The 20,271-nt window shown below is 40.8% G+C and overlaps 2 protein-coding genes across 2 annotated transcripts; one reads left to right on the top strand and one right to left on the bottom strand.

Annotated features, from left to right (window-relative positions):
• The first annotated feature begins 1,216 nt into the window (after positions 1-1,216).
• On the top strand, positions 1,217-11,259 carry LOC110045463 (tetratricopeptide repeat protein 41-like). Its single transcript, XM_020751072.2, has 7 exons — positions 1,217-1,899; positions 3,704-3,918; positions 4,406-4,765; positions 5,824-7,571; positions 8,553-8,787; positions 9,415-9,705; positions 10,214-11,259. Exons 1-7 carry the CDS (start codon positions 1,475-1,477, stop codon positions 10,498-10,500), a joined length of 3,561 nt encoding a protein of 1,186 aa, XP_020606731.2. The 5' UTR covers positions 1,217-1,474; the 3' UTR covers positions 10,501-11,259.
• LOC110045464 (endoplasmin-like) lies at positions 11,128-20,265 on the bottom strand. The gene is made up of 12 exons (XM_020751073.2): positions 20,108-20,265; positions 18,131-18,393; positions 17,620-17,862; positions 17,302-17,504; positions 16,725-17,043; positions 16,171-16,287; positions 14,571-14,947; positions 14,157-14,328; positions 13,618-14,003; positions 12,681-12,843; positions 11,980-12,228; positions 11,128-11,601 (listed from the first exon to the last, which is right to left on the bottom strand). The coding sequence occupies exons 1-12, from the start codon at positions 20,157-20,159 to the stop codon at positions 11,557-11,559; spliced, it is 2,589 nt and encodes an 862-aa protein (XP_020606732.1). The 5' UTR covers positions 20,160-20,265; the 3' UTR covers positions 11,128-11,556.
• Between the last annotated feature and the right edge of the window lie 6 nt (positions 20,266-20,271).

Here is a 20,271-nt window from a genome sequence, read left to right as displayed (position 1 = left end):
AAAAAGATGCCTTCGCAGGAAGATATGGCATAGTGAGTTATAAGCACAATCGCTCTATAAATTGCAATTTAGCCTGCATTTATATCATGTGCTATGTTACTGAACTTGTGCACATGAGTCAAGAATTAACAAAAGAGATCCAGAAGGCTTTAGTTGCCTTGAATCATCTTGAATGGTTTTGAGTGAAAGGAGGCCTTTTTACATGTCGTTTTATGTGAGTTCACACTTGCTGACAGAAAAAGAAAATGGCAAAACATCAAGCAATTCTATAAGCAGTTAAGCCTGGGGGGGGGGGGGGGGAGTACTCCCTATAATGGCCTATAACCCTTAGGCTTCGGATATATAAAAGAGTCAAGGGAGCTAAAAAATTGAGTTATATGGAATGGTAGGGATTAATCTGTCATTGAGTTATTTTTAAAGGTCCTTTAATTAAAAGATTTTGCACAGACGCACTTTATGGCTGGATCATTTACTTTCATGCACAACATGAAAATAGCAAGAAGACTTTTTTTTGGTGCTAAAAAGGTATCTGAAAGGGGTACCCCATCTGTCAAAATGGTATACCTCGGGGTGGAGCCCCTCCGTATTAAACTTTGTAGAGTACTCCCCCAACCCCCCTGCCCCGGGAGGTTAATGATTCTATCAGTCCCAGCACTAACAATGATCTCCCAACAGACATGAACAGACATTTCTCGCAAAATGCTTTGTCAAAATAATTGTAAGCTTATGTAGGTATGAAAGTTCACATACCACACTGTCGTCTGCCATCTTGATTTTTTCCTCAGCTGTGTTTCGTGACTGTCTTCCAGCCTTCAAATTTTAGATCACATCACTTTTTCCTCTTTCAACTGTACCTCACAAAACCAGTCTTTGAACAGTAATAGACGACCCGCAGCAGAATGCCAAACCCTAGTAATCATCGGCCTCACATGGAGAAAGAAGCGTGATTTCATTTCATAAGCCGGCATAAACCTTACAGAACTTCTACAGGAGAAGTGAATCTGACGCTGTCAGGTTACTGCTGTGTAGCCAAGCCTATCAGGTCCATTCTCCCCCGTCGGGGTGAGGTCTAACCAAAGTATCTCCCAGTTTTTGAAAGAAAAAAAGGCTCGTAAATGAACTGGTGACCAACTTCTGTGAGTGATTGTTAAAATCGTTTCTAGAGACCAAATTAGTGAAAGTACGTCAGAAAAAAAAGGTATTTTATTTATTTTTATTTTTTTCGAGTTAACACTCCAGTCTCCCCCCGTCCGTGTTTTGGTTTGGCTAGTACCCAGACTTCTCTCTGCCGCAATTAGCATATTCTCGTTGCTCCTGGAGCTTGTTATGTTTTCGTGGGAACAAAGACCGCCAATCGAGAACGCAGTTATTGACTCATGATAAAGTCGTTTAAGGTCGTTTTTGTAAATACTTCCTATTCATCTAAACAGTAGTGATACGATAGTTTTGATTAGGAGTGATTTTCTCGCGATCGATGCCGAAACTGCGAGACGGATCGAGTTTGCCCTCGGTGAGAAGTGAGGCAGCGCGAAGACAGATAATTCGTCCTTTCGTGTGTTCCACGTTCAGAGATTTCCACACCGAGCGAGACTTCTTGCAAGAGAGGATATTCCCTCAGCTGAACAGAATATGCAAAGAGCGAGGAACTTCTTTCATTCCCGTAGATTTACGTTGGAACAAGAGTCAATCTCAACAAAATAACGAACATGTTCTCCGCGTGTGTTTGGATAGTATCGGTAGGTGTGCTCCGTTTTTCATTTGCTTGCTAGGGGACAGGTACGGGGTCCATCGGGCTGCTGAGTCGGAAGAGAAGGACCCCGCTACAGAGGAATGGTTGGACAGGAACTTCGAGACGGCTGCAGCATGTGGGTACGACTGGGTGCTTGAAGAGGAAAACAGGTAGGTGCTTCATGCACATATCCCGTATATCACCGGCTCTCCCCCTAGGATTGATCCCTTGGTTAACCGTAGGGATATGTTGGAAAGTACTGTACACAGGTCCACAAACATGGTCAAACATAGTCTGCGAGCAAGCATTCTTAGGTTCTTGAAGAGGAGAACATGAAGGGCTTTTTATACCATTAGACATTACCACCAGTTTTCCCCCAGGGAACCATCCACGGGGTAACCGTAGGGATATGTTGGGAAATACACAAACATAGCTTGCTATCAAGCTCTCTTAAGTTCTTGAAGACAAGCACAGGTATGTTTTTATGCACATAGATCACCAGCATTCCCTGGAATCAATCCCTTGGTTAACTGTAAGGATCAAGTTGGGAAGTACTGTACACAAACATATATAATCTGTTAGCAAGCATTCTTGGGTTCTTGAAGAGGAGAACATGTGGTGATTTTAATTCACATATCACATGATGAACACAAGGTTATTATCTCTCCCTCAAAGAGGCCATGAAAGTGTCTCTAGTAATTGCTATCTGATTGGCCACAGCACAGTGGCTGTCTAGAAATTGACAGACACCTTAAGGTTAGGTGAACTTACCCTATTTCAGACCCAAAGTGTGGTTTCAGAGTATATTTATACCCACCCTGGGGATCTCAAAGCCAAAGTTTTTTAAGATAGTATCAACCAAAACTGGAATTTCCAGAGGGATAGGGGTGCAGTTCATGGGCAGGGTATAGATGTTTTCTGGAACAACACAATACATTGTGTATGTCTGTTTACATAGCCTATTTGAGACCTGGCCCAAAAATCATTACGCTATTTCAGACCAGGCATATTAAATTTCAAGACATGAATGACAACAATGATAAACTCAGATAGTTTACATAATTAATGACCAGACTAAACCAGTCATAACTTACATGTATTTCATACCTAAATGGTCAAAACGTTATACTACATAACGTTATACTCTTGACTACCTATTTATTTCAGACCAAATTGGCTCAAAAACCAGAACTCCTGTAATGCCAAAGTTCTCATCTCAACTACATAACAGTAGGATATTTTACCAAATCATACGTTTTATTGGCACTGTACAACATACAATATGATATATAGATTTAGCCAAGCCTAAAAGTGGAGCTACGGGACCGGGTTTTTCAAAGCCCAAAAAGTCTCATTTGAGTTTTGTAACTTTGCGGAGAGATTTTCTGTTTTTTGTTTGGCTTTCTATAATCTCAAAGTACACAAAACAAAAGACTCCAGGTTAAGAGAAGTTCACTGTTGGTTGTGCTTTGGAGTCTCTCCACAAATTGTAAGTGTTCACTGTTCACTGAACAATCCAGCCTTGATTACAACAAGTTAACCAGACATGAGCTCACGATCCAATCCACAAACCAGCACTTGGTCAGTGGTCAACTTTAAAAAAACCCTCTGATCTCGATGAGCTCTAAACTTGAACCCGCAATATGGTCACATGATACTGGTCAGTGGATACCCTATTTTGACAGGTGTCAATTAACCATAACATGGATGTCCAATATCAAAGATGAATGCTGTAAACCAAGGCTACATGACTTGGTATTAGCTGTAGTATGGCTGCTATGTAGTGCGATGTCGTCGTCGTTGTTGGGCGCACGCGCCTGCGATCCATGCTGACCATGAGAAAAAAGTTGCATGGGTTTCTATTTCTATGCATGCATGTGGTTCTGTTCCTATGGTTATGGTGCTCCGCTAATAAGTTATTTTTGTATAACTGATTAATAAAATGTTATTATCTTGGGTCATTTTGCATTCTAGATATAACAGCATCACTGAGTTGGAAATTGTGCAGGCTTCCTTCCGTAAGAAATATGACTATGGTTATTTCTATTTCCGCAACTCCACCCATGTGGAAGAAAAGCTTCAGGATGTCGAGCCCTGCCAGCAAGACAGTATTTTGTCTATTTATAAACCTGAGAATGAATATGCTGCAAGGAAACTAAGAGAACTTAAACAGCAGACCATTGACACAGGTTTGTGACCCAGTCTTGAATAACTGATGTGTTGATTGTAAGGCCATTGGTTGGATGTGGGAGAATTATTCCGGGCTATAAGTAGTGTTTCTGTTTTTGGGAGGGGGTGAATTTCTTGGGGGCTGAGTATTTAGACAAAACTTGTTTCAAGGTTTAAAAGTCATCAGAAGGGTTTCAGAGCCACCTTAAATTTCTAAACTAAAATGGGCTCAAAAGGAATGGAAACCATTTCATATAACTGACATGGCACTGTGGGCACCAGACAAATTGACAGGCTGAGAGGATGGTTTTGCTCACCTGGTTTGACCATCTGGAGGAAAGTTTTTCTTATAAAGAAGTTCAGTTCAAAAAGTTTTGCCCACCTGTGAAAACCGGTTGCCCTCCTGCTGGTCAGTCTTTTTGCCACTTCTACGATTTCTATGGAATTTCCTCAAAGAAATGCAAGTCAGCAAGACAAACTGGTATATATTTCTCTTTTTCCTATCAGAGTTGCCTGTGCGTCATTTTACCACCCTGGAACAGCTTGGAGACCTGTTGATTAAAGACTGGGCTGCAGTTATTGACTTGCTGTACCCTCCAATCAATCCACTCGTATTCTCCAGCACAGAGTCAGAAGTCTTCCGTCAGTGGTCCGCTCATGAGGCATTTGCAATGGCGCGACGCCAAGTCTTCGTCAAGACACCAAGGATAAGAGAGATGCTTGAGGTGCTAAGCGTTCATGCTGAAGTGGACCAGGGAATTAGAAGAAAGACAAGCATGGTGGTACCAGCTGCGGTGTTAGGCACTTTTATGACCAGTCTTCCTGGCAGTGACAAGGAAACATTGCCCCCTGTGTTGGTGATAGCTGGTATGTGTGTGCAGAAGATCTACCATTGAACCCCCGGGGGAAGGACTCACAGATAAAAAGGACTGAGGTGTTCTTCATCCCTTTTAAAAAAGCGGTTTTGTTGCCTCTTTAGTCTTAGGGTGTTCAGCCTCAAAAGGTCCACGGCTGGAGCTTTTCCGGTATCATTTAGGGTATTATGTCGGAAAAAAACATAACAGGGGATTATGTGTTGTTTTAGAATTAGCACCTCTTAGGGATGATAAAAATTTCCAGCCACGCCCACAGAACAGGATCTTAGTACCTCTTATGGGTTCTTTTCAAAATTTCCGACGGGCACCCCCGTCCTTTTTATATGGGAGTCCCTGTCCCCGGGGCGTTGAAACCCCTGGGAGACTCCTACGTGAAAAGGTTGAGGATGCGCAGCGGAAAATTTGAATTAAACCCCAAAAAGAGACCAATTTGGGCGTGACGCGACCTTTATTTGACCCCTAAAAGATACCACTTTAAAACGGACATAACAGCAGTTTTTATTACTTCTAATCGGAAGCAACCCTAAAAGATCCTAAAAGATACCTTGACGGCTACAAATAGTGGCGTTTCGTCCACGTTTGAGTTGCCAGTCTTCCTGGAAAGGCCTGTGGAAGGGAGTTACATGATCAATTGTATAGTGATTTGAAGACTCGAAGAAAATAGGCCTGGCTCGACTGAACTCTGAATGTTTCAATGTTGTTCAAATTACAATAAATACTACCTGTAAAATTCTGAAATTAAAGATCTTCGTTGCTTTTAGACCTTTCAGACATTTCATAGCGCTACTTCGGTTGGTCTTTCCATGAGGTAGCAAAACAAGCGGTACATAAATTGAATCTTTTATGTGCATCATTAGAAGTTGTTTGGCGGCTTCTGGTAACTTTTTCAAGCCTTCTTTTTTTCAGCTGTGAGCATACAAGTTCTTTATTTTCTCGTTTTCTTTATAAAAACTTTCTTTAATTTATAGTCGAAAGGATGTATTCGTAGCTTGTTTTGTGTCATTTCCCACCTGTATTTCAGACTACTGCTTGCTTCTTTCTGTTTCTCAGGTGAGAGCGGCTGTGGTAAATCTACCCTCGTGGCTCATTGGCTGAAACAGTTGACCTCAAGCTATCCCCAGGTCGTCACCATTCCCCACTTTGTCGGCTGCGACTCGGGCAGTAGTGACATTGCTAACTTCATGCGCCGCTGTACAAGCCAACTACGGCTTCAGTATCTTGATTCTGACGTCGATGACCTCGCGGACAACCAAGACCTGAGCGACTTCACTCGAGTGGTGGAAGCGTTCAGAGCGGCCATCTCCTTAGGTCCTTCTGTAATCGTCTTGGACGGGGCCGATCATTTGGGACACGCTTTAGATGTTGCCGCGTTTAAAGTCAAGGAGATGCAATGGCTGCCGTCCTCAGTCCCAGTCTCCTGCAGAATCATCGTCACCACGACCAGAGCGGACATCACTTACCGCGCACTGTCACAAAGGAGGGATGCCTATTGTATTGACATGCCCCGGCTGTTTGATGTTAGAGGCAAGAATGATCTTCTGAAAGAGTATGTTGGCTCCAACTACAAGTTCTTGGACGCGACCCGGTTGTCAAGGATAACTTCTTCCAATCTGGCACACCTTCCCTTGTTTTACGTCGCCCTTTCCTGTGAGTTGCGTGTTTTGGGCGCGCACAAGAACGCGGACAGGTTGCTAGAGTCGTACGTTCATGCGCCGACTCTCTTCGATCTGTGGAGCTTGATATTTCGTCGTTGGACTCATGAATACGGCTGGTTGCGCCCAGCGGTTTCGCGCAGCCCTGTTCCCGCCATTAAGGCGCAGGTATCACGTGATCGTATGAACAGTGGCTGGGTGGCTGATGTGCTGAGGCTCTTTGCTCTGTCACGTGAGGGATTATCTGAAAGCGAGGCTCTAGGCGCTCTCCAAGTCATGGGCTACATAAAGAACTACGAGGTGACCAAGGCGCATTGGGAAATGCTTCGTTTGATCGCGGAGCATGCGCTCATCGAAATGCCGTCTGGGTTGTTTACCTTTCCGCACCAGTCTGTCCGCGGTACCGTGGAAATTGCGTTGCTGGGTAACCTCACCTCTCCGTCCCAAGAACGCGCGGTTTCACCCGCATTTCAAGAGAACTGGGAACGACAGAAGCAACAGGGTCACACTGTGCTCTCAAGTTTCTTTTCCAAACAACCTTCATCCGGGCGCATGGTGGACGAGTTACCATGGCAACTGGAGATGAGTGGAAACATGGACGCACTGAGCAAAACAATTTGTGAACCGAGAGTGTTTATAAAGCTCGTGAGTTTGAAAAGCGAGCAACGACGAAGGATCGATCTGTTGTCATACTGGAGTGTTTTGAAGCAGGCAAACCGTAAACCTGAAGAGATTCTCTATCAAATGGCCATTAAGGCCGAAGAGAGATTACAAAGCGAATCAAAGGAAACAACAGAACGAGACGTCAGATCTGCTTCTTCAAAAACCAGAGAATTCTCGGCCGTTGACGAGTTGTGCCGTAAGAGCAGCGACGAGGAATTTTCTCAACTTGAAGTAGCGCTTGTTCACTACTTTTCAGGAAACTTTCTGGCGGAAAATGGGCATGATGTTATGGCCCAGAATCTCCTCTTGAACGCTTACAAAATGGCATATCCTGTCGTTTCAGTAAAGGACATTTACTTGCTCTGTGATATACAGGAGTCATTGGGGAATTTGTATCTCAAACTATCTGAGCCGAATAGAGCGGTGTATTGGTTTAATGGTGCCTTGAAATCTGTAGCAGAAATGACGCGTGTTTCTGACACGGTAAGTCGTGTTTCTGACACGATAAGGCGTCTTTTGACACGGTAAGACGTGTTTCTGACACGTTAAGGCGCTTTAGTGATATTAAACCCACTAACTTTATTACTTCCGTTTTGAAATCACTGGTGGTCCTTGCAATCGGATTGGTTCTCAGCAGTGCGATTAATTCACGAATCGCACTATTTTTTTCGCTTAATCGCATCTTTTTCTGTTCTGCGTACAAAATGACATGTAAAAGCGTTTCCGGTTCTGCTTTTTCAACAAACCGGCTCTGGATCAATAAAATATTGGTAATGACCAAAATCCTGTATTTGAGGGATTAAATTGTGCGATTTCAAAATGGAGGTAATAAAGTGACAATTGAACTTCGTGTCGTACAATTTTCGGTCTGAAATCATGCTTCTGATTTCAGCATGATTTCAGACCAATGGTAATTGTATTTACAATTACCATTGTAAATACAATTTTCGATTTGAGAAACAGAGAAAATAAAATACCACCACATGAAAGTACTATTAATAAGGTCAATAAGAGCTTCCATTTGAATTGTCACATGCTGTGGGGCTTCCTCCACAGACCTACTGGCTGCATGTAAAATTGGAATCCTTTGTACATGAAAGTTCCAGTCACATCGGTCACACACTAAGGTTTTGTTCACAGACGTGAACGTTAAAACCACCTTGTAGAGCAAAATAAATAGTACCACACGAAAGTACTGCTCAACAGTTTTCATTTGAATGGTCACACACTAGGGTTCTGTTCAGAGACTTGACGGATAAAAACAACGTCTTTGAAGAGTCCACTTTAGGCCAAATCGATGATTGCCCAATGTGGAACCTTCGAATCCGCCAAAAAATCGAGATTCCTGTTGCTTTAGGACAATGCGTTCCGAACGGTGAAACGATCCTTAAAGTCTCGTTTTCTAGATTTTGTTTATTGCTATCTTATGTGATCCTTTCTAAGTTGCATTCTGTTGGGTTCCAGGTTGAACACGCGGCTATGATTGGCCGCCTCTTGAATCACATCGCTCTATGTCAACTGCCAAGTCACGTGTCACTTCCACCGGAAGTAGTGAGTCGATCACGTGCTTCTGCAAGGAGCGGAAGAGTGAAAACGCCAACCTCGGTTAAAGATAAAACAGAGGAGACAGGCTCGGATAACGTCGGCGCTATTTTGGATGACGCAATGAAGCACATGAAACTTGCCCAACAGTTTCCTGGTAAGTACCTGACATAAACTCCTGGCTGTTATCAATTCCAAGCAAATAAGCCACGTTACACTCGTATTCTGTAAAGCAGCTACGTCACGGTTAGCGCATCTTGAAAAGTTTAGCCTCAATTTTTCAAATTCGTCGTTTGTAATCCGTGTTAATCTTCTCCATCCTGAACCATCCTTGTTCCTTTATCGTTTATTTTTTATCTCTTGGTGTTTTTCTATCTTAGAAAACTATTACCTTAGGGTTTCCTTTAATTTAAAGGTAATTTTGCACTTGGCTAACTAAGAATGCTGTGACTGAGCTCCTTTTATCAAGATGGCCAACACTGCTTTCTCGAAAATTTATAATAGAAAATCTTTCCCTTCTTCGCAACGCTACCGTTATGTTAGAGAATTGCTTCCCTGGTCCAATTTGTGTAACTTTGAAAAAGAAAAAACCTGTAGCCCTGTTCATTGCCAGCTTTTAGTGACAGAAGGTTAAAAACAAATAATTCGAACTCAAAGAAGTTACAACTTGTCTTCAAAACACTGCGAGCTCTTTACATCGGGAAGCTTAACTGATCCCCTTGGCATACTGTTGAAAAGGCCGTGTTATCCTATATCTCGTCTTTCTCTTTTTCTCTTCGTTTAGGCCAGAGCAGCGTTTATTTTCGCATGGGTTTGTTAGCGGCAAAACAAAAACACTGCGAAGACGCCGAGTCTTTGTTTCGCAAATCGTTGGAGATGAGAGAGGAATGGTACGGGTCTTCTCATCCTCTGGTGGCGGAGATTTATGACGCGCTGGCCTCGCTCTCGTGTTCAGACGCTGCAGAGTCCCCGGATGTCACAGTGGCGGAGGAAATGTTTCGCCGTGCATTGAGCATGCGTGAAGATCTCTTGGGTCCGTCTCATTTGCTTGTTTCAAATACGTTGTTCAAGTTAGGTCAGTATAGAGAGTGTTTTGATATAGCTTGTATAATTGAGGGCATATTCCTTAATTTTGATTGGTTTACACATGGGGCAGTTTTCGTAGAATACACTGAAGCAGTTCCCGAACGTTGCCCGAGGGCTTACGAAGCATAGAAGTTGGCTCGGAAATGATCCGACAACAAATATTCGCGAGTCTCCCACTTCCCCCCGATGTATTATGGCGCTAATTTTGCTAGCCTTGTCATGAACAAGCATACTAACTATGGAACAAGTAAACGCAGGTTCCGTTCTAGATTCTGAGCACACAAGTAGTTTGCCTTCTTTAGATCTAGGTCGAGCTCGGAGCGGGAGAAATATTTACGACGTTAACAACCCGATTGCGGAGAGCGTAAAGTGCAGGAGCGAAAGCTGAGAATACCTACAACAGCGAAAAACCTGGAAGTCTATTGCGGAACTTGTGCAGATGAATTATTTCCCCATGAAAATGCTTTTTTTTTCTGACTCGTCTCTTCAATTACCAGGTAAACTACTTCAATCCAAGGGCACCAAAGATGCCACGAGAGAAGCCAAGCTGCTTTTCCAGCGTGCACTGGACATAAACACAGCAAAACAGGGCGTCTATCACACAGACACCAAGACAATCAGGCGTGCCCTGATGTCGTTGGAAACAGTCGATGTGGGCGCAAAATTTAGTGGCAAAGGAACTGCGAAAGACCAAGAGTTACTTGCATTGGACGGCCTTAGAAGTCGCCCTTTAACGAAGACATCTTCTCGAAATCTTGATTTCCGCCAAGCAAGTACATCGTAGAACGGTTGTCCCAGATCAGTTATTGTCTAGGCGCAGCTTTTGTCAGCGAAGCGAGAAGTGCGAAAGTATCCTTGCCTCGTCGCTAAGAATCCGCAATTCAGAGGCGACGATTCCGCCCCGAAGTTTACTTAATTAAAGGAGTATTCCAAACTTGTTGCGACAAAATAGTTTGAAGGCCTATAGTTGGACACAATTAGTCCCTCTCCATATAAGGAAGATATCAGTGACGTCACAAGCACTCTAAAGAGATTTCCTGGTCGGCGAAAGTTTCAAACCACTGTATCGTGGACTGTTTCTATTACGGCAGGTTACGATCGAAAATCTGTTTTTTCAGAGCGGTCTCTGTGAAGCGCCTCAGCGAATTTTGATGTTCTCAATTAAAATACGAGATGCTTCACTGTAAACGCTTGAAGGAAATTCGAACGCTGACACCTACGGAAAATCGTGTTAGACATTCAACACCAAGCGAGGGTTTCACTTGCTTGAAAGATCTTTCTGCCAACCGCACGCTTGGGTGATGTTAGCGTACGTGATCGTAAATGACGTTAATGTTTGTAAACTGATATACAGTTTTTTTTAATCATTTAGCAAAAGTTATTATATTTATTAATGAGAACAAAAACTACATTGTACTATAAATGATATTTTTATTAACCTCGCCTAAAACTTTTCTTTGTAAGAATGCAATTTACTGGACAGCCATGTTCCGGAGGCCCTGGTTAAGTTTTCAGAATAAAATTCAAGCGAAAGTTTCCAAGATCCACTGAGAAATGCCTCTTCTAAAGCTGCTTATATTTCAATATTGGCTTTTTTAAATGGGAAGGGCATTACATTAAGTTCTAGGTGAGTAGTGCAGGTTTGAAACAGAAGAAACAGCTTCCAGAGGGCACTTCCAGCATATTTTATCCTGCGAATTGGGCGTCTTTCTTATAAATACTTCTCGATCCAGGAAGTTCTTTGGCCGTCTTATTTTTGTACAACCGTGGAAGACAAACATCGCAACGTGAACGCACCAGAATATAAAGTCTATCAAAATTCTAAAGTGTTCTTGGGTTGTTAAAGCTCGTCTTTCGGTTCTGCTGGGGCCTCTTTCGATTCACCCTGAAGAGAAACAGAAATTAACCTGGCAGTTAATTCTCTGCGGCAAATAAACCCTTGTCAAACCCAAAATGAAAATGATTCAATGAGAGTTACAGGCTAAAACCCCTCACTTGACTATTTTCTATATTCTTGTCACTTGTCTGCTAGACAGTGGCTTCGTATTGTAGGGAGAAAATTGTCTCAGATCACCTGGAATTTTAAGGCTCGAAGAGGGCATTGTTCTTTGTAGGCTATCAACCCAAGGAAGTGGTAATGGAACTATTGGTTGTCACCTTACAGAACTGAGGGAGGACGAATCTCTCAAAGAAAAGAGGGGTCAATGTTTAACTTTGCTGTGCCAGCTTCCTGAAGGGCAAGGAGTCAATATCGAGTGTTTACCTCCACTTCATCTTCTTTCTCATCCGGTTTAGTCTCTCCTTCCGTCACTGCCTCCTCCGCAGTAGCAGATTCCTCTTCCGTCTTCTCATCTTCTTTGTCTCCCTCTGCATCTACCTCTTCTCCATCTTTGTCTTCCTCCTCCTCCTTCTCCTCTGCTTCTTCCTCCTCTGGTTCCACCATGGCTTCCAGGTCTACTCCCATGCTAAGACGGAGCATGCGCTCGATACGTCCAGCGAAGTCTTGGGAGTCCTGAAAACGTAAAAAAGTTGATCGTGTGAAGCTCGCTACAAAGACACGCTGATCGCTCACTGTACATTAGTCAACACAAATGTATGGAGACGTCTGAAGCTCTCTGTAGAGTGCACCACAAAGAAGACTCGATTTACAAAATGAAGGTAACCTTTGGACAAGATCTGCATGCATACCTAGTCCTGGTTATAACCGTTCCACCCTAATCACAAGCCCTGAGGTTAACACTGAGTTACAGGTGTATAGCACTGGCATGGCTTCTCTTTTAATAACATCCGGAAAATGAATTTTATCAGCATCAGCGGACCGAACAAACTTGCACAATTGAAAATCATTTGCTAGCTAACAAACGAAGCCTGCAAGTTATGTAATTATTGCCCATTAAAGCTGCAGTCCAGGCGACAAACCCTAAGAGAATTTGCAAAGAGCCACATTCATCAAGTCAAACTCACTTTGATTAAGTACCCTGATCTCAAAGTAGCAGTTTCAAAGAGCACACGAGCAAGATCTTTAGCAGTTTTGTCTTCTTTGTCTGTCTCCACTCTTTTGAGCAGCTCTTTGACCAATGGATGTCTGGGATTCACTTCAAGGGTCTTCTTCTGGTTGGCATAGTATCTAGTAAAGAAAACCAAACAGACAGTTAGGATAACTAGTAAAGCACTTTTAAAAAAATCAAGTTTATAACCCCAAATGTAAACACATTTCTTCATTTAGCACCATTCTTTGTAAAGTGGAATCTATTTTCAAGAAGTTCATTCCATGTTTTGGGGTACACTTTGTGTAGGATGTGATTGGAAGTTTGGAAAATGAGAAATGCAATGCAAAATAACCCATAGCCAAGTTTTGCCCACCTTAAATTTATAAAAACTGGATTGATAGATACACTTTGGAAACCATTAATTTTAAAATAAATTATCTTGGCTGGACTTCTTTGAGAGACTAAGTACAATGTTGGCATTGACAATAAGACCAACTCAATCAATAACTCTAAAGTTGTTCTTTATGATCAGCACCAGTTCTATCTTGCTACTTTTTACTAACATGTGCTAAGTGGGATCCTCAGCGCATGGGAAAGGGAAGTAGCGAGAAACTAACAGTTGACTCTTTGATGTATACTAATGCTAAAAAAAAACTGGTCATCCTCCATTAACCCTAAAGTTTGACTTTGTGACTTAACAAATGCCCTGACTGCATATACTGTAATGCAAGTAGTACATGGCTCAAAAAAAGTGCCATCCAAGGGCTTGAGCAAGTCTTCTCCAACTAAATTACAAAAAGAGCAAACTAAGACTTGCCTAGGGCAAGCAAAAGCTGAGAGCTGCTTGTCCAAAGGGCAATTCAAGTTTTTTTTTAGGCCTGAGTACTCCTGATAGATAGTGTTGCACTTACTCATTACTGGGGTCACCGCTCTTGGCATAGGCCTGAGATCTCATTATCCTCTCCATGTTACCAGACCAGCCATATGAGCTGGCTACGAGGGCACAGGGTGACTCATCCAAACGCTGAGAGACAGCTGCCTTTTCAATCAGATCCTTGAGGGCATCTTCCTTCAGCCATTTCAGCAGAGGCTCATATGTGCTCTCCAGAGCTGCCTGCTTCTTTTTCTGTTTCTCAGAATCTTCTCCAATCTTCAGCCCTTCTTTGGCAACATTTTGGAATTTCTTTCCTTCAAACTCTGGCAAGCTCTGGATGCAGTATTCATCAACTGGCTCTATCAAGTACAACACCTCATAACCCTTCTTCAGGAGTTTTTCCACAAATGGCGAGGTCTCAACCTACATTTGTAAAAAAGTGAAGGTATAAGTTATACTGGTGAAACAAATAAAGGTGGCATATGATATCTCAGAGGAACAGGAAACTACTGTTATACTAAGCACAGAAATTGTCTTCCTATGGGATGTACTTTCTATTTTTTAGCTGAATCTCACCTCCTTACGGCTAGTTCCTGCCATGAAGTAAATAGCTTCTTGCTTCTCCTTCATCCTCTCAATATAATCAGCCAAGCTTGTCATTTCTTTCTCAGAGTTGGAGGAATAGAATCGCAGTAGTTTGGCCAATCGAGTTCTGTTGGAGTGGTCCTCCATTACACCCAACTTGATGCTATACAAGAAACAGACATTAGCTTTTTTATAAAATAATACCATTACTAGATGAAAGTGTTAGCTGATTTAATCATTTGCCAGAGAAGAGAGCCCCTTCCCTGGACAATACTACACTGTACTTGAAAAACGTTTGTCTGACAATGTGCTCTACAGCAAAACCCTTACCAAACTTCCTAAGCATCTCCATTCCTTGCCCAACCCTATAAAAAGATGGATAAAAGTCATCTAATGCAAAAATACCTTGTACTGAATTCTTTCCAGAATTTATCCATGTAGTCTTCCTTGGGGATTTTCTTGATCATGTCTAGAGCCTTTCGCACAAGTTTCTTCTTGATAACCTTCAACAATTTGTGCTGTTGAAGAGTTTCACGACTGACATTCAGTGGCAGATCATCAGAGTCTACAACACCACGGATGAAGGAAAGGTACTTGGGCATCATGTCCTCAAAGTTGTCAGTGATAAAGACACGTCGCACATACAGCTTGATCTGGTCCATTTTCTTGCCGTACTCAGAGAAGAGGTTGTGAGGGGCTGATTTTGGTACATAAAGGATAGAACGGAAGGTCACCTCACCCTCAGCAACAAAGTGAGTCTTGGCAAGAGGGTCATCATGATCCTGAAACAAATCAATCATAATATTATTGATTGATATCTTGAAGCAATCTTATAAAACGGCATGCCAAAACTAGTGTACTTCATTTTCAACATTTCCGCCATTCCAAATTATTCCAGAAAAGGGAAAGAGGTTCATAAATTTATGAGTTTCTTGTTAGATTACATTCTGCGTACATTTAGGTACAATAATGAACACATGACAAAAGCAAGAGAACCCTTCATTTACATGATAAACATGATTTTCAAGAGTAAATATGCTTAGAGAAGATAAGGTAATTGCCACACTAAGTCATCTATAAGCAGGACTACTACTCAAAATGCTTTCTCTTGCCTGAAAGCAAACTTTATGACACATCAATCTTGTTGAACTTACAGATTTTTTCTCTTTATCTTTCTTATCAAAGTAAAATGACTGTTCATTTTTCATGGTTAGGAAAAGAAACAACCCAGAAACAAAGTTAGAAGGTACAGAGCATACCATTACACTCAAAGAAAATACTATAACAAAATTAAAAATTACACATACATGCAGGCAATAATTGTATGTAAAGTGGAACCTCTATTTAACGAAGTCCCCGATATAACGAACGATATTCTATATCCTGGCCAAAGTTACAGTAAAATATATGGAATAGAACCTCAATATAACAAACCTTGATATAATGAATTCTTCGATATAACGAACATAATCCAGAAGCCCAAACATAAAATCTACCTCGATATAACGAATTACAATGTTTCCTTGTTTACAAAGACAATTTTCTGTATGACCTCTATGTTGCAACATTTTCAAATTGCTACTCTGAAAGTGTCGTTCTTTTGTAAACAAAAGGTGTGCATCTGCTCAAAAGTGGAAATAATTGATACCGAAAGTCACCATGCTTAGTGAATTGCATGACAGAAGTCACCTGTGTTACAAATCAATCATTAACTATGACCTCGATATAACGAACATTTTGGTCGTTTTTCCTCAAATTTGTTATGTCGAGGTTTTCGAAATAACGAACCCTTGATTTAATGCACAAATTTGGCCGCTCCCCAGTGACTTCGTTAAATCGAGGTTCCACTGTACATGTAAATGTATGTGCAGCAGGTCATATTGTTTTCTGATTACCAAGTTTCAAACCAGACCCCAGTTGTACAAAAGTTGGACAATGCTATCCACTTGATAAATAACTATCCTGTGCATAGCATCGAGCAAGGTTCACTTGTAGCAAGATTTACCTTGGTGAATGATTTGTAGAATTCATTATATTCCTCGTCCTTGACATCTTTGGGTTTTCGGCTCCAGATTGGTTTGTTGGTGTTGATAAGTTCCCAGTCCCAGGTAGTTTTCTCCACCTGCAGGTAAGAACATCAAAGAAGAATCAGCAAACCAAACAAGATTATTGTTTCCAATAAGCCAACTTACATGTATTGCCAAGAGTGATCAGTTGCTTAATTCTCTCAACTTCTTGTAACAAGTTATAAGAATGATAAAATTGATTATATCGGCAAAACTACCACTAGCACAATAATTCTCCCAAGAGCAAGGATTTTCCAGGTTGGTACATTTATCCACAAGTCTACGGACTTTTTGAAGAGTTGCTTACTTTTTTCTTTACAGATTGTGTTTTAAATTGTTGGCTTGATCATGAGCCAGTCTAATTGCAAATTTCAGACAACTGCTTTTCAAACCCAATAAGCCTGCCCGAGACATCTTATAGAAAATGCTTGGAAGTACTTAGGAGTATTGCCATCATCTAAGGGCCAAATGGGTTCATTTTCAAGATGCACACCTTTTTAGTCTTGGGTTTCTTCTCCTTCTCTTCTGATTCTTCCTCAACCTCCACATCATCATCCTTGTCTTCCTTCTCCTTCTCTTCATCCTTCTTCTCTTCCTCTTTCTCTTCATCTTTCTCCTCTTTCTTATCTTCAGCAGATTCATCAGCCTTCTTATCGTCAGTGCTGGCTTCCTCCTCGACTGGCTCCTCAACTTCCTCTGTCTTGCTTGTCCACAGGTAGATGTTGAAATTTATGAACTGACTATACTTTTTCACAAGGTCTTTAATGGTCTCGGGCTCCAGGAAGTCACGAGCTTCTTCCTTCAGATGTACACTGCAGAAAAATATTTACATCTGTCAGTTAAAAACTAACAAACAAACCAAAAGTACGTATCTTAAGTTACTGCAGTATATATTGCTATCTTGCTTAAATCATCATCATCTCTTATAATTGTGCCAGTAGGCACATAAGGCCATATCTTGCTCAAATCTGTGTCATTATTTGCAAAGACAACACCTGCCTCATGGCCTTGTTAGTCAAAAGAAACTAGGAATTGTGCAAAACTAGTGACGAATGATAGCTGTCCATTACCTGACGGTCGTTCCTCTCTGGAGGGTATTGCCCCTGGGATCCTCTGTGATGCTGAAAGAAGCAGCATCAGATTCCCAGATGTACTGCTTGTCATCATTGTGTTTGGATGTGACAATCACACGGTCGGCAACGAGGAACGAAGAGTAAAAACCAACACCAAATTGGCCAATGAGGTCACTCGCCTGATCGCTTGACTGAGCATCCTGAATATTGAACAATGAAGCTTGAGGTAAGAAAACCACACAATGCAAGGCCAAGATAACACTGAAAATAATAAATTCTACTACAATGCAATAAGTTCTTAGGCTAAGTTCTTACCGCCATCTTCTGGAAAAACTCGCTTGTTCCTGACTTGGCAATGGTACCCAAGTTTTTGACCAAATCGTCCTTTGTCATACCAATACCAGTATCAGTAACATGAAGAATGTTGTTCTCTTTGTCCGCTTTGATCTTAATGGAGAGTTCTTCTGTAGCAGCAAGGGCTGATTTATCAGTAAGACTCAAGAATCTAATCTTGTCCAAGGCATCAGACGAATTGGAAATAAGTTCTCTCAAGAAAATCTGGAAAAAAGAGAAGCAGATTTTGTAAAAGCCACCACTTGTAGTACATACGTAAAATTCATGTTACTCTTTGTTACTCTTTCTCACTATTTATTACCCGGCTCTGCATCAAAGTTGAGTTTTGATGTTTCAGGGAAATGTTACATGTACTACAGTTCAACCCCTATTAAACGGCCACCCTCAGGAACACATGCACAGATATACTGTATGATATTTTTCCAGCAAACTTTCAACTATTCAAAATCTGTAGGCTATACCATTGTCTTACCTCTTTATTTCTGTACAGGGAGTTGATAATAAGCTTCATCATTCGACTAACTTCAGCTTGGAAAGCAAATTTCTCTGCTTTCTCCCTAAGTTCCTTCATCTGTGCTACATTCAAACCATCAAGTTTAATGGCTTCCTCCTCCCTCTGAACAGCCTCGTCATCAGTCTTTGATCCGTCTCTACTTTTGCCAACATCTTCATCTACAGTAGGTGGTTCTGTCTCTGTTTTCTCATCTGTCTTATCCTCTTCGGCTAAACACAGAGCTGAAAAATAGAAAGAAAAATTAGTATTTATAAACACATGTCAAGTATGACCATAAATTTAACTCTGTTTCCCCGATTGGGTTTTTGTCCTGTTAATTAATACAAAACAAGAAATTGATGAAACAAAAGTTGATTGTTTAGTTCGTTACTTGCTGTTGAAAATGGAGAAATTTTAGGTAATCAAGCTACATGTACATGTACAAGTCACTGACTCTTATGACAAAGACCTACATGTCAAAGACCCTGATGGAATTGTATTTTCAAGTTTAATATTATTATAGGTGCATTGAAGCAGCAAACAATGAATATCTAGCAAAAAAGACTACATTCAGTGTATTGAAGCAACAAAAATTGAAAATCTAGCAAAAAGAACCTAGATGACTTTAAAATGATGGAATTGTATTCACAAGTTTCATAATAATATAGGTGCACTAAAGCAATAAAATTGAAAATCTAACAGAGAAAAACTAGATGACTTTAAATTGATCACAATTTAACTGTAGATGACATTATCATGTTTAATTGCATGGAAACAATAAGCATTCTTATATGCTATTTACTAAAACTTGTACATCTGCAAAAAACTTTGGAAGCTGAGTAAAGAAACAAACAAAACACCACCCGCAAAAGAGAACAGTATTATTCATCACAAAAAGTTAAAAAAGGTACGACAATGTTGAAATTATTTCAATCCAAAAGAAGCATGGAAAATGAAAAGTCATTTAACTGTTGAGAAAACAATTAAGCAAACTGGTAGATGAATTAAATTTTAAATTCTTTCTCAAGTGGCTAAATAGCCTCTAAGCACTCTGTTCTTGGATATGGAAGACATATCTGGCCTAATCTAATTGGCTGACAACAAGCAGCCAATCAGAACTTGCCATATAACCAGGACAGATTTTTAAAATCTTGAAGTGTCAGTTTTTGCAATACCTCATGGAATGTACTACATTTAGACTTTCCCCTAAAATTTTGCTTTACGAATTGTTTGAAAGCCGAAAACTGTATTCAGAGGCAGTTCCAATGGAAAAGGTTTAAACTTATTCTTTCTAAAATGGTGAGAGAAAAATTTGGTTGGAAAAATCGTGAAGCATGAAGCGATAGAAAACGTTTTCTGCTAGAGTTTTCGAAACTGATTAAAATAATTTAAATGCAGATTGTCATTCTTAATATAGATTTTTATGGATATTTCATTGCGAACAAAGAAATCTGATTGAAGTGAATAGTACCTTATTCAATCGATAAAAATCAATTGTATGAACTTTTCAATCGAGATAAAAGTAACAACACTTGTAGGCCAACCGACAGTCTTTAAAATCTAAACTGATCTGCAGCTTCATGACATAGTTCGTAAATTCTAGAGCTCATATTCTAACAGTAGGCATATAAGAGAAGACAATTGCTCAAAAGGAAATTCAACTCTCACTAATTGATAACTACAAGTGGAATGAAGATCGAAACTGGTTACGTTACGCCATAAGATTTTTTCAAATGACCCAAACAAATATTGGATGTTCTTGCATTCAAGGAAAACCGACGGAGATCTGTGCTGAACATCTGAATCGAAGTATCGTTTAAATTTTCTTGAAATTTAAAGCTTTGAACCCAGTTTAAATTCTCCATCAGGACCATCAGTCACGACAAGGAAGCTTGCAAAACTTTAAACTTACTTGTGCAAAAGAAAAAGCAAAAAGAAAGTTAAAAATACACTTACAAGAAATTAGAAGGAGCCCCAAGAGGCTTAGAAGGTACGTTTTTCTCCCCATTCCTTGAAAACCAGTCGCAACAGCTGAAACTGACAGCGAAAGGATAAAATCTGTGCAAAACTTTCTAGCGAAACTGCAGCTTTCAAGCGATACAAACCAACCAGGACTTACC

The sequence above is a fragment of the Orbicella faveolata genome, unplaced genomic scaffold, assembly GCF_042242905.1.
Source record: "Orbicella faveolata isolate gen_17 unplaced genomic scaffold, um_ofav_v1 contig_4, whole genome shotgun sequence".
Taxonomy (NCBI): Eukaryota; Metazoa; Cnidaria; class Anthozoa; order Scleractinia; family Merulinidae; genus Orbicella; species Orbicella faveolata.
This window is presented reverse-complemented; position numbering and strand designations above follow the sequence as displayed.